The sequence below is a fragment of the Thunnus thynnus genome, chromosome 19 (assembly GCF_963924715.1).
Source record: "Thunnus thynnus chromosome 19, fThuThy2.1, whole genome shotgun sequence".
NCBI classification, from domain to species: Eukaryota; Metazoa; Chordata; class Actinopteri; order Scombriformes; family Scombridae; genus Thunnus; species Thunnus thynnus.
In genome coordinates this window covers 26,150,556-26,164,536 of record NC_089535.1, presented here as the reverse complement: position 1 = coordinate 26,164,536, position 13,981 = coordinate 26,150,556, and the positions used below count along the sequence as shown (strand labels likewise).

General features: G+C 38.2%; 1 protein-coding gene and 1 non-coding gene across 2 annotated transcripts; both read right to left on the bottom strand.

The window, feature by feature from the left end:
• Positions 1-5,305: 5,305 nt before the first annotated feature.
• trnas-uga (transfer RNA serine (anticodon UGA)) lies at positions 5,306-5,387 on the bottom strand. Its single transcript has one exon. It is a non-coding gene; the product is annotated as a tRNA-Ser (tRNA).
• An 885-nt stretch (positions 5,388-6,272) lies between these two features.
• Positions 6,273-12,031, bottom strand: txnl1 (thioredoxin-like 1). Its single transcript, XM_067574555.1, has 8 exons — positions 11,793-12,031; positions 9,468-9,564; positions 8,062-8,235; positions 7,789-7,911; positions 7,269-7,338; positions 6,912-7,084; positions 6,644-6,748; positions 6,273-6,553 (listed from the first exon to the last, which is right to left on the bottom strand). The coding sequence occupies exons 1-8, from the start codon at positions 11,888-11,890 to the stop codon at positions 6,524-6,526; spliced, it is 870 nt and encodes a 289-aa protein (XP_067430656.1). The 5' UTR covers positions 11,891-12,031; the 3' UTR covers positions 6,273-6,523.
• Positions 12,032-13,981: the final 1,950 nt, after the last annotated feature.

Below are 13,981 nucleotides of genomic sequence, written 5' to 3'. Positions count from 1 at the left end.
AAATAAGCATCATTTTATTTAGACATATTCTCTTGCAGCAATCACTATGTATAAATTATTAAATAACAGTGTAAAGTATTAATTAATTATATGAATAACTTTTAAGCTGAAACTTTAGAGTTTAAACTGTTACTTACTAAGTTCTACATATTAATAGCTGACATCTACATATCCGACAGTTGAGGTGCTGTGCGTCATGAGTAGTTGTCGTCTCCTCAAAATGACACTGGAGTGAGCGAGGACGTCCGTCCCGTTTGGTGAATTAAATTCCTCTGTCCTCGTGTCCTCCTCTCTCATCCTCGCTGGAGCTAAGACGTGAGGAAGAGACGCCAGTGAGGGAAAGAGACATGTTAGTGTAATGAAAAGTACTCTCGGTTCAGGTTGGGTTATTGTGGAGGCCAGGTCATCTGATGCAGCGCTCCATCACTCTCCTTCTTGGTCAAATAGCCCTTACAGAGACTGGAGGTGTGTTTTGGGTCATTGTCATGTTGAAAAAAAAAGATGGTCCCACTAAACGCAAAACAGATGGGATGGCGTGTTGTTGCAGAATGGTGTGGTAGTCATGCTAGTTAATTGGTGATTTCTGACGCTGGTAACTAATGAACTTATCCTCTGCAGCAGAGGTAACTCTTGGTCTTCCTGTCCTTGGGCAGTCCTCATGAGAGCCAGTTTCAACATCGTGTTTGATGGTTTTTGCAACTGTAATTGAAGAAACCTTAAGTTTAAACCAAAGTTCTTGAGATTTTCTGGATTGACTGCACTTCATGTCTTTAAAATAATGATGGACTGTCATTTCTCTTTACTTAGTTGAGCAGTTCTTTCCATAATATGGATTACTACAGCAGTCAAATAGGGTTATTTGCTGTATACCATCACTACCTCAGCACAACACAACCAATGGTCTCAAACACATTAAAAAGGAAAGAAATCCCACCAATTAACTTTGACGAGGCACACCTGTTAATTGAAAACCATTGCAGGTGACGACCTCATGAAGCTGGTTGAAGAATGCCAAGTGTGTGCAAGGCTGTCATCAAAGCAAACAGTGGTTACTTTGAGGAATCTAAAATATAAAAGATATTTTGGTTTGCTTAACACTTTTTTGTTTACTACATGATTCCATATATGTTATTTCATAGTTTTGATGTCTTAAGTTTTGTTCTACAATGTAGAAAATAGTAAAAATGAAGAAAAAAACCTTGAATGAGTAGGTGCTGTATATATATATATATATATATATATGTAGTGGCAGCTGGTGACTGAAAACATTGGGGAGGACAGGAGGAAAACCAACATGGAATCTTACAACAAACCCCATCATACTATATAATTGTCCCCCACCTGATGAAATCAGAGGGGGCAATTTTATATGCCAATAAAACAATTTGCTTTCAAAAATAAAAACCCTTGAGTGGTGAAAAGGCTGCTTCTTTAAATACATTTAGCATATACATATTGTCTCTAAACAAAGAAGTGCTCATTTTAGCCGTGGAGTGGTTCAGGATGTGTCATTTTACCAACAAAGTGAAATTCAAATTTATAGTATTGTTTTATTGTGACAACAGATTTATGTTCTCATCGAAAACAGACAACATCTCACATGATTTACACGTTTCCTATGCATTTTCTTAGTATGCAGAAATATATGAAGTACCACAAAGCTTATAATGTGATACAGGTTCAGATCAGTGCTGAACACTAGAAAGATTGACCTCTTAAAACATTCACAGATCTAAAAGTGTAGGTTCACATCAGAAAGTATTAATGCATGTATCAAATACATGACTTACACACTCTTATCTATATGCACAACATACAAAATATAGTCTACAAAGCTGACACGTTAACCCTTGTTATTCTAGTAACTTTAAGCTTATTACTCAATATACGACTCAGCTTGAAAACGAACTGAAGATATTGTTACAACAAGCAGCAGAAGGAGATAAATTCACACAACAGCCACAAGACATTTAACCATCAGAGATGAAATTAGTGACCCAAGAGACAGAGAGAGAGAAGCTGTATGTGACTCAAATTATCTGATGTCTTCTTCTTTCTTTCATGGAGATGAAGTATTCATGTCATAACATCCATTTGTAGCTGTTGGTCATCTTGTTTGTTAGTTAACAGAACTTTGTGGCTGCTGGTTAACCAGTCTGATATCATTAGCAACGATGACAAACAAGCTAACTCTCCTGGTTGTTTCTCCAGTTGGTTCTCTCCCCAGCTGCTCCCGGTGGCGTCCTGCCGCTGCTGCGCTGTCCAGTCCAAATCCATCCTCTAGTTAGCTTAACAACAGTCCTTAACAGTCCTTCAGGGCTGCTACAACAAGCTAACTGTTGGCTAAGGAAAGCAGCTATCTACTACTCGATAAAAGAAGTGAAACGTAACCTCTAAATCTGAAAAAAGGAAATTTGGTTGTTGCTCAGTCCTCCTGCTAACAACATTCACACCAACTTTTCTGTAAACACTGAGAAATACATCAAATACATCAACTCTTCTCTGTTCGTTTTGCTGTGATAAACTGCATTAACCCACAAAACTCCCCCCCCCCAAAATTTGTTTATTTGCTGCACTTCCCAGACAACAACTACAGACCTTAAAGTGGTATGAACCCAAAATAAACTTAGATTTTGCTATGATTTAATTGCAATAAACAAATCAAAAGGATGGCGAAATAACTACAACATGATGCCAATTTGTAAAAAGTCTGAATTCATCCTGTCTGGTCTGTCCACAAGACAATAAGCAAACAACTTTTAAAATACTTATTTTCTGAATGGAGTTCGGATCAATCAGAGCTATGCTAACATTGTAGCTGCTCCATCCACACAAAATAATGTCATCTAATACAGCAGTGACACGTTTAAACACAGATATCTACAAGTTTAAATTTAAAATTATGTGAAGTCACAGGCATTTAGGTTGTTACTGATGACAGCAGCCGAGGGGGGTGTGTGACTCTGGTGTTAGCTCCGGTTAGGTTGAGATGCGAAAGTGATAATGCAAAAAGATAAATTAGTTTAAAAATTAAAAAAATAAACTCCTCCCGCCGGTAAACAGCTCAGGATTACATCAGAATCCGGTGCGACTTGTGTGGTGGTGTGTGTTTATCCCTCCAGAAATCAGCAGCAGCACCACCAATGTGCTCCCCGGTTCTCTCCTCCAGAGCTGGCCGCCTCTCAGCAGCTGTCTGTCGGCAAGCCGTGGCTGAATCCCCCGGTCCAGCCCCATGATACACGTGAAATTTTCACTGAAGTTGAATATTTTCATACATGAATACATGAATTTTGCATATTCGCGCCATTGGTGTCGCGTCATTGGCGTCGGATTTTTTCCAAAAAAGAGAAAAAAAAAAAAAATACTGAGATTTAGTAATGGTTTATTTCAACCAAATATTCTTTCTTATACTTTGATCTCCCTCTTGCCTCTCAAAAATAGAGGAGGAGCAACCTCCTCTGTCTCTATGGACCAGCCTCCATATATGTTGACTGATATGTTCAGATGAGCATGTGATTGAATAGACAGCTGGACTACACTAAAACATCTGACATGTCACAGGGAGCCCCAACTAACTAACGTGATCCTTTTTTACAAGGGTCACAAGTCAAAAAGGTTGGGAGCCACTGGTTGAATCTTCTGCACTGTATTTTATAAGCTGATCATATGTTTAAAAAAGTGAAATCTTAACCTGCAAAGTAACTAGTAATAGTAGCTGTTAATTAAATGTAGTGGAGGAAAAAGTACAATATTTTTTTCTGTAATGTAGTTGAGAAGAAATATAAAATAGCATAAAATGGAAACACAAGTAATGTTCAAGTACCTCAAAAATGTGATTTAAGTACAGTAGTTGAGTAAATGTACTTTCCATCACAGTTTAAAGCTATATGTATTTGGTGTTTCTTTAGTGTAAACTGACATAGTGGTTGTACAGCTCTAAGTTTACTGTAATGGGGAAAAGTAAAGCCATTAAACAGAGAAAGGATTGTTATTGTCTAACTATGGCAAAATTTGTCTTTATCACTGATTGTGGACCAAAACAACTGCACCAAGACCCTTTGGGGAAGTGGTCTTGGGCTGGTCCCAAATGATTCTGCAAGGGTCCATTTTTGGTGGGAACATGATCCGACTAGGCAGCCTGGTCGCCAAAATAAAACGTTGGCATTGTACGTTTCTGCAAACCACAGAAACATTGAATATCTATGTTTCAACACGTGTAACACGTAGTGTATTAACATTTCAACAATACGTATCATATTAAAATGTCAACAAAACGTATCATCGCAGCATTTCTAAAGTGATGTAATTCACATGCGATCTATATGAGCTGACTTTCCTTTTAGGAGGAGGAGGGGTTGGCGGATGGTTAGTAAGTTTCTTGGCAGCAAGTTGGAAATCAGCAGAGAGCACGGTTCGAGACCACCTTGAAACCAATGCCAACTTCCTGTTTCAACTGACTAATAACTGATTAATCGATTAGTTGTTTGGCCTATAAAATGTTAGAAAATTGTGAAAAATTTCTATCAATGTTTCAAAGCTCTAGGTGACGTCCTCATTTGTCTTTATTTGTCCTGATCAACAGTCCACAATCCAAAGATATTCAGTTTACTCTCATAGAGGACTATAGAAACCAGAAAATATTTACATTTGAGAAGCTGGAATCAGAAAAATTGGAAATTGTTATCTTGAAAAATGACTCAAAACAATGACTACATTATCAAAATAGTCTGTGAATAATTTAATAGTTGGGAATTAATTGATTATTTGGCTAATCATTGAAGATCTAGATCTGACCTTGATCCACTCAACTACAAGGCATACTCTACAAGTTTGAGCTAAACGGCTCTTGAAGCCAGATGCACTTTTCATGCTAGAATGCAGATGAGGGAAATCAACAGTTGCTAGCAGCTAGCTAAAGGATGAGTGGAGGTCTGACCTGGACTAGCAATGGAGAATGTATATTTTCTAGATATTTTGGCAGATAGGAGCTTCTTCACGCACTTCTTCTTGTGTTTACTTTGTTGCTCCTGCCTCAGATCTAACCGATGAACATGCCTTTAGTGATGCATTTTGTTCTGCTTGAATTTTTTTCTGTATGAAAAGAAATCAAATCATCGGGAAAGATGACCAACTCATTAACTGATTCGACCAAGAGAAAACCAACTTCCAATTTTAAATTGGCCCCAACTTTCTCTTCATGGTTGCATTTTTACCTTTGACCAGAACTTCTCATATAACAGTTCCTCAACCTAATACTCTAGTTCTGCTAAACAAAGACAGCCTTATGGACCTGCCTGTTGCACAGCGCTGTGAGCAGGATTTGAAACTGCGCAGGGAAACCCCATTGGATTTCAAGTCCAACGCCTTAACCACTCGGCCATCACAGCTCTTTTCCTGTAATATATCTTAATATCTTTCATGTCATTGATACAATCACTCATTGGCCAGTTACCTGCAAGTACCATAGACTCTTCACATGATCATGTGATTGATTAGACAGCCGGACTACAGTATAAACCACAAGCCTTGAAGGTATTAAGGCCTTGAAAAGAACATTTAAGAAGTTAAGAGGGGGAATGTCTCTTTGGTGGGGATAGGGTTAACTAGACACTTTTTTTTCACACATCACAAGCCAAAAAGGTTGGGAGCTAATGGTTTAATCTTAAACAATGCACTGTATTTTAAACTTAACATGTTTTTTATGTAAATCTTAACTTGGAAAGTAACTAATAACAAAAGTTGTCAAATAAATGTAGTAGAGGAAAAAGTACAACTGAACTGTAGTGGAGTATAAACATAGAGTAGCATGAAATGGAAAAACACAAGTAAAGCAAGTACTTCAAAATTGTGACTAAAGAACATGACTTGAGTAGTTGTAGTTACTTTCCACCATGTGTGATGTAAACTGACATATTGGTTACCAAATTGACTACGCCAAGGAACTTTAAGTGCCAAGATAAACAAAACACAATGTTGCCAAACTGGCTTTCCATGATACTCATACCTTGCAGATTATTGAGCAAACGCGCCGCTGACTGAAATGTTTTACTGTTAATATGACAGCTTTTGTGTTACAAGTATTACTGCCACTGCCGCTCTTGTTGCTACAGCTGTTACAGCTGCACATACTACAACCACCCCTGCTACTGTTTGTACTGCAGTACTAGCTGTTCCCTGTGCTACTTTCACGGCTGTTACGACAGTACCACTACTAGTTCTACTACTTCTCCTGTACCTGCTGTGGTTCCCACAGAAAGCAGGCACGACACACATGCCTTTGAAAAAGGATTGTTTTATTTACAGTGACTTTCATCAGAATTACAATACAAATGATTTATAGACTGAGAGTCTCCATAGAGAGAATTCATTCCGAGCTTGAGGAGGGCTGCTGGAGGCTGTGTGTGTATCTGACAGTAGAGTGTGTGTGGCAGCTTTGGCTGAGGGTAAGTCCTTGGATGTATCTGCAGCCTCCTTTTCCTCCTCTTCCTCTTCCTCTTCTCTTCCTCGCCATTCGTTCTCCTGCTCAGTGACTCTCTCCTTTCTTTCCCACAACCTGCGTGGCAACAAAATAAAACCACCATCCATGAGTAAAACAAACACACCTAAACTAAAATCAATTCAGGTCACTGTGACTGGTCCATACCCTTTTGAAGTCATTCATATTGGTGGCCTGCACTGGAGTGCCTATGAATGTCAGGTAGTTGATTTTTGTCGTCTCCTCGTCTCCTTGGTTTGACTTGATAAACAACTGGTGAGAAAAAAAAAGACACACTGTCAATAACATGAAATTAAATACCAATATGCAGAATTTTAAGGTAATACATAGCACAAACTCATACAAAGAAAGCCATTTTGTCTCAAGCTTGTTCATGTTAACGTTTCAGCCGTAATGCTGGTGATCTGGCCCTTACCGTAACACTCTGTACGTTCTGAAACTTGACGTAGCGCAGAGGAATCAACCCATCGTCTTTGTAGTCTTCCTCAGACAGATCCAGAGTCTGAGTGGCTTCACTCCGTTCAGCGTCATCGAAACCCATCGATCGAGGGAGATTGATGAACACCTTCACCACCTTAGGAGCTTGGGCTGATACAGAGAATGAAGGATAAATGAAGCCAGGGAGGAAAGGAGAGGGAAAGAAAGGTGAAAAGAGGGAGGGAGGGACAGAGGATGTTAGTTATTGGGGAACTGCAATTATTTTCATTGCAATATCTTCAGATGAGAGATACAGATTAATGACTGAAGAAAAGAGCAGCAGAAGAGAACTTACCAAAATCTGAAGACTGTAGCTTCATAGAGAAGAGCTTCACAGGCTGGTTGAAGGCGATAGTTATCAGCAACTGAGCAAGATATGAAACAGCAACATATTAGACAAGTTACCAAATTCAACTGATTAAATAGGCAAACAGAGAGCACAATCAACTAAAATAGGGCTGAAAAGTCTTCTTTTAAGATTAGTTTTGTGACATTTTTGCTTTCATTTGACAGTTCACAGGAGGGAGAAACAGGAAATATGGGGAGATAGAGGGTTGATATATGACAATGGTCCTGGTTTGGATTCAAAACATAGATGCTGTGGTTACACGGTAGGCACTTAAGGCTGCATTCAGACCAACAACAGAAATGATGATCAACATTTTTCACCATTTTCTGACATTTTATGGACCAAACAACTAATCAATTAATCAATAATGAAAATAATCGTTAATTGCAGGCCTACAACTAATAAAATCTGCCAGTGACAATAGTTATTACAGCTGGTAAAGGTTGTTAGAGTTAACAGCTCCTACCTGTTCATCACAGTCAGACTCCAGGTAGGAGGAGTCTTTGATTAAGCAGTTATCGAAGCCACAGTCGTCGCTCTCGTTGAGGCACTCGCAGCCGGCTTTGTTGACAAAAGGCATGAGATCCATCTGAAAACAAACCAGACAAGACAAACTCAACCTCTGGGTCTATTTCAGCTTTTACTTAACTTACAAAATGTTGATGGCCAACCAAAACCTTCCCAACTGAGCAGTTTTTCTACAGAATGATGAAAGGTGTCTGGAGCATTGTCTACTCACGTATCCCTTTGGAATGTCGGAGTCCTCATTGTTTCCTGGGTCGTTCTCTGTGTGCTGTTTGATTTTCTCCTCCAGACCTGCAGCGTCCGCCCCCTGATACTGATCCACCCGAACCCTGTTCCTGAAGAACAAGAACGTCGGTGTTGCTGAGATGTTGTTGGCTGCTGCTGTCGCCTGAGAGGAAAAAAAGAGACGGGTTGGTAAAACTTGCCTCTCATCCATCTACAAGTTTTCTTTAATAGTAACATCTGAGACCATAATCACTGAAACCTTGTCTAAAACTGACTGTTGGTCTAAAGTTATGCTGATTCTCCCTGCGTGCAGCTTTGTTTCTCATTCTCTATCAGCATCTGTCTGGTGACTTGTGTTCATTCTACATCTCTATATCAGCATGAAGATCAGTTTCTTTAGGTTTGACTCAATCTGCAGTGCTTCACAAGACAGGAAATGAATGTCTTTGTCGCCGGTAAGTTGCGGAAATTGTGGACCAGTCACTGTTTAAGCAGCCAACCAGCTGTTTTATTTTCATCCCAAATGATACCTGGTCCCTGGTTAAAGTAGAGACTTCCTGCACAATGACAAATTAAGGGATTAAGTGCTGGGTATATTCTATATTTTTCTTGCTGTGAACAAATCACATGAAAAGACCAAAACATCAATGAATTGATCTACAAACAAGTAAGTCTGATATATTTTATTCCTCTCTGCTGTCCAAAAACTCTTAAACCCGTCAGTGAGCCTCACTGTTTCACTGGGTGACATGTTCTTTCATTACCATGAACACACACAGGGTAGTTTGAATATTAAACTACATTTGTGCGCAGGTTTTATAGATTTACATCCTGAGTAGGAACCAGCAGGCTTGGAGATGAGAGCCACGGAGATGGACTAACACACTAGAAAAATTATCACCTCATAAACAATTTTCCAGTTAAACTTTGATCTTTGATTCATATCATATCAGGATTTTAATCTGATCAACCTTATAGTTTTGAATGTGGACCTTCAGTATTTGAAGCAAGTCAGATATAAGAATACAGACACGGAATGTGTCAGATACATGTAACTGACGTTTCAAATATTATGCTGCTGCTCATCCATTGATCAACTTAGTCAAAATGTCATGAGATGATTGCTGATGAAATTATCTTTGGGGGATTCTGTGATGCTTCTTGTCCAACTTGTTTCGATTACACAGAAAGGGAGTGAAGGTTGTATTTTGTTGTTGATTCATTATCTGACATGATTTGAACAGTCATAAAATAATAATATAATATATGTTAATATCAATGCTACATCTGGGTTTTCAGAGAAAATGATTCAATAATATATCATTGTTTTTGTTTCATGTTTTCTCCAGCTGTGTTGGAGGGGTGAGTGTACTGTACGTGGAGGATCAGACATACCTGACAGACATGAACATCTACTTCAAGGAAGACGACCTGTGGGTACTTGTTACTCAACATGTTGAAAGCTGGAGCTATTCTAACGCAGGGCCGACACCTGTGGAGGCAAAGGAGAGTACGTTATTGATCTGCTCCGGTTTTCCATGTAGTGCTGGAAACACTCAATTAATCAAAAAGAAACTGACATCAATTTTAATACTCATTGAAATGTTTCAGTTATCTATCAAGTAAAAAGCTAAACTTTAGCTAGTTTAAGCTCCAAATGTCAGGATTCTCTGCTTATCCTTGTTTAATATTGTAGTAATAATTTGAGTAATAATTTAATCTGAATAATTTTGGGTTTCTGCACTATTGGAGTGATTTATTGCAAACTGGTCATTTCCCAAAGAGCTCTGACTATAGCTCAACAGAAAGTGGGTTTTTCAGGCATAGTTTTTTAAAATTCTGATAATCATTATATCATCTCCTTTAAAAAAAACCATCAACATATAACATAGTCCAATATTTTAGATATCCCTTTTTTAAAGGAATTGTGAACTGAGTGGGACATTTGAAAAATCAACTTATCAGTGTTCTTTGGTGGACAGACTATGAAGACCCTGATTCTGATGACATCTCTTGTTACTTATCAGCTAACATGTTTGCTGATACAGATACAGACTGTCACATCTGTGACAAGCTGATATCGACTCCAACGATTCATAGGTTCAAATCTTCAAAAACTCCTCGGGACCCACAGCTGTACTTTGTGTCATCTTCTCTAGTATTACTTTATTTCTTCCTCACTCACAGCGGCAAAACCTGATAGTAAGCAGCTGCTGGAAGTATTAAAAGGACAAGTTCGCGATTTTTCAAGTCTGTCTCAAAACAATACTCAGGTGCTTAAATGAACATTGAAACATGTTTTTCTTGTTGTAATCATTGGCCTGTTCATACTATTAGAAGATCCCTTCATAATTTACTTACAATGTAAGTGACGGGGGGCAAAATCCTCCTTCAGTGCAAAAATGCATTTAAAAGTTTATCTGAAGCTAATATGAAGCTTCAGTCGTCCAAATGAGTCAAATCAAGTAGATATCTTTCAATGTTACAGTCTTTTTAGTGCCAAAGTTCCTCTTTTTGTTACTATACTTCCACCACAGCTCAACAGGGAAACACTGTCTGAGGAAACATAAAGAGGGAATTTGATGCTAAAAAGACTGTAAATGTGTCAGATATCCACTTGATATGACTAACTCTGCTGAAGCGTCATATAAGCTTTAGATCAAATTTCAAATGCATTTTTTGCACAAAATGACAGTGTAGACACACTGTGGATTTTGGATTCCATCACTTACATTGGAATTGTATTTGAAGGGGATCTTTTAATAGCCAGTATGAACAGGAGGAATGATTACAGGGAGGAAAACCTCTTTCACCTGACTGTTGTTTTAAAACAGAATTGAAAAATTGTGAACCTGTCCTTTAATGTTTACGTTCAGCAGCTGATTACTATATACTGTATATTACTAAATACATTTATGCTTCATTTAAATGCATAATTTTTAGATAAACGCCCATCACAGCTTAGCTGAGTTCACAGTGATATCTTGAAATTGTTTACTTCACCTGTCCAACTATCAGAATTCCAATTCATTTCAACTGGCATGGGGTGTTTATATTGCCAAAGAAAGTGTGAACTGAAAACAACAAAAAAAAAAGGTACGTACATAGAATGAATATACATACAGATAAGTAACAAATAACTCATAAAATAGAAAAAAGTAGATTATAATAACAATAAGTGAGAACTATATGAGCACTGCAACAAGTTTTTTGTGTTTTTTTAGTGGATGAATTTAAAGATATTTGTTCTGTAAGTACAGTCAACATATCTATGTACAGAAATCAACACAGGTGATTGACAGTTTAAGTGTGAAGACACAGACTGGCTGCTGTTTGGAGTAAAATATAGCAGATCTCTGTTTAACATTAAGTTGGTGGCAAAGTTGCTGCTTTTCCTGCTGATGATAACAAACTAGAGGTGATAGCTAACTCTCCCTTTAATAAACCAACATATGTTTAAATCTCAGGACCCCTCGACAGCCAAGTTACTGTAATAGTGCTATGTCATTGTAAGCAACAGAGCTAGTGCGCTAACGGCAGCATGCTAACCTAGTCTTCCTCGCAATGAAAGCAGCTCCAGTAAGATAACCGTTCTATTCAGCTCATGTCAGCTCCACAAAACAGTTAAACGACGAGCTCAGAATATTTTCCCCCGTCTTACATTAACAGAAGACATTAACGTGGTAGCCGCGCGGCCTCGGAGCCGGGTGGCGATCTTACCCGGCCATTGTGAACTTCACCACTGCGAGCCTGGAGCCGGCGGCCGCTAGCTCCGGCTGGAAGTCCGGGTCGCTCCCGATCACTTTAACACCGACCATGGTACAGTTTTGGGGCTGTGGTGTAAACTGGTTACCCGGTGATATTCAAGGCAGGAAACTGAACAACTTGATAAATAAAACGTGTTGTGTTTGCAGCTTTCTGTCACTAGCTGTCCTGGTTCTGATTCAGGATGTGGACTTCTCATTGGTCGACAAACAACCGGAAAGGTGGGGCTTGAAGTTTCATCTTCTTCTGAGGTTTTTTTTTGGCAGTTTAGACGCTTCTAAACCTTTTACTGCCCTCCATAGGATAAAGAATGGTTCATGATCAGTTTTATTGCCAAGTAGGATTTGTACATACAAGCAATTTATCTTGGTGTTCTTGTGGTGCATAACTGTCAAAAATTGACACAAAATTAAGTAGTCCTAAATAATATAAAAAGGAAAGAATTTACAATAAAACATATGTAAAATATATTCTAGGTGAGAAGAGTTGCTAGGTTTAAATTTTAAATAGACCAGGAGTTAACAGTATATGCTGTGTGCAATTATTATTATTATTATTATTATTATTATTATTATTATTATTATTATTATTATTATTATTATTACCATTATTACCAATATTACCATCTTTAGATAAACTAAAAATCTCTTAAACAATACACTCCTTTCAGTATTGTATTTCCCACATTTTAGCAAAACATGCTAAAACTACATGAAGTACCACTTTAGCATAACATGTTTTCCTGTAATCTGCAAACATTTATTCAACACATGGCTCTTAATTACATCCCTTCAAGTCTCTGAGCAACACATTACTTTTTTGATCAGAGCTTGAATGCAGAGGTAACGTCCTTGTCTTGTCTCATTTTCTCCTGCCTCTCTCTCATCTATTTCTTCTTTCTTTAAAGTTAATTTTCTAATAAATGTGCTTTTTCTGTTCCCTCAACCTCAGCATGCCATGATGCCCAGGAACCCAAGATAAACTCATATCACAGTTCATCTTCCCAACTCTAACAGAACAGTGAAAATGTCATTAATAAGGTCCAGTTGAGCTTTGGATCTCCTGTGTCTACGTGTATTACTGTGATCTGCAGATCAAAGCAGAATGCCCATATAGCACTGGTGGTGTGCAGATTTTATTTGAAAGTATTGTTGTAATTAGTAATGCTTTTATATCTCTGGTTGAAATAAACAGGGCACTCCATCAATTTAGTATTGCACTTTCATTTAAAAAAGATTTTAAAAAGAGTGCTAAAAATGAAAGCAGCAGAGGCAAAGATAATCTGAGTTTGTGCTGACTGATGACATCATCAGGGCTATTTAGTAGACAGGGCTAGGAAGTACATGTCTCCCCAGTGCATCTAGGGACTAAACTGAGACTCACAGTGACTCACCGGGGCCCTCAGAGGATCCACAGCAGCAGCAAAACAAAGTGACGATCAGAAACAACATTACAGGTCTGTGTTGACATGAGGTTTCACTCGAACATGTAAATGATGTTTCACTAGTTGTTGACCAGGATTCACTTTAGGTGGCACTGCAGGTCAGTAAATGGAGCAGAGTCCATGAGAACTGACCAAACATGTTGCTGGCAAGTAACAAAAATGAAATGTCACCAGATCAAGATGTAAAGACTCACATGAAAAGAAATCAGTCAGCTGGCTGCAGACAAATAATTGTGCTCATATATGACAATATATATATACAACAGTGTACACATCATTCCTGTTTGCAGCTCACACTGGAAAAAAAAAAGGTAAGGTACAACCACACATGCAGGATAAATCCTGATTTGACTGACAGGTCTTTTATTACGGAGACTAACAGTAGACAACAACTACATAAAAGTTGCTAGTTATTAATGTTAATTGGGGCTTTTACTGTCATGATCAATTAATTGACATTTATGGTCAGTTAGATGTTTTCTGATTCACTAGCTTTATGTGTTTAAATTGCTCCCATACGTGAAGTGGTTTTAATGAAAGATAAAAAGGTATTAAGGTTAATATTAAGGGATTATGTCCCCACAGAGCACTATTGTTAATTCACTTTCATGTCAGCCTCTAACCTATCTGATATAATTAAAAAAGTCAAAAATAGGCCTTAGTAAAAACCACAAAATGACATGTTCGACAGCAACAGGAA

Bases quoted from the DNA above. Each gene is read 5' to 3' on its own strand.
- txnl1 (XM_067574555.1), bottom strand. From the start codon at position 11,890: ATGGTCGGTGTTAAAGTGATCGGGAGCGACCCGGACTTCCAGCCGGAG. The intron at 8,236-9,467 runs GTATGTCTGATC...TTTTCCTCTCAG, and splicing joins TAGATGTTCATGTCTGTCAG to GCGACAGCAGCAGCCAACAA. The intron at 7,912-8,061 runs GTGAGTAGACAA...GTTTGTTTTCAG, and splicing joins CCGACATTCCAAAGGGATAC to ATGGATCTCATGCCTTTTGT.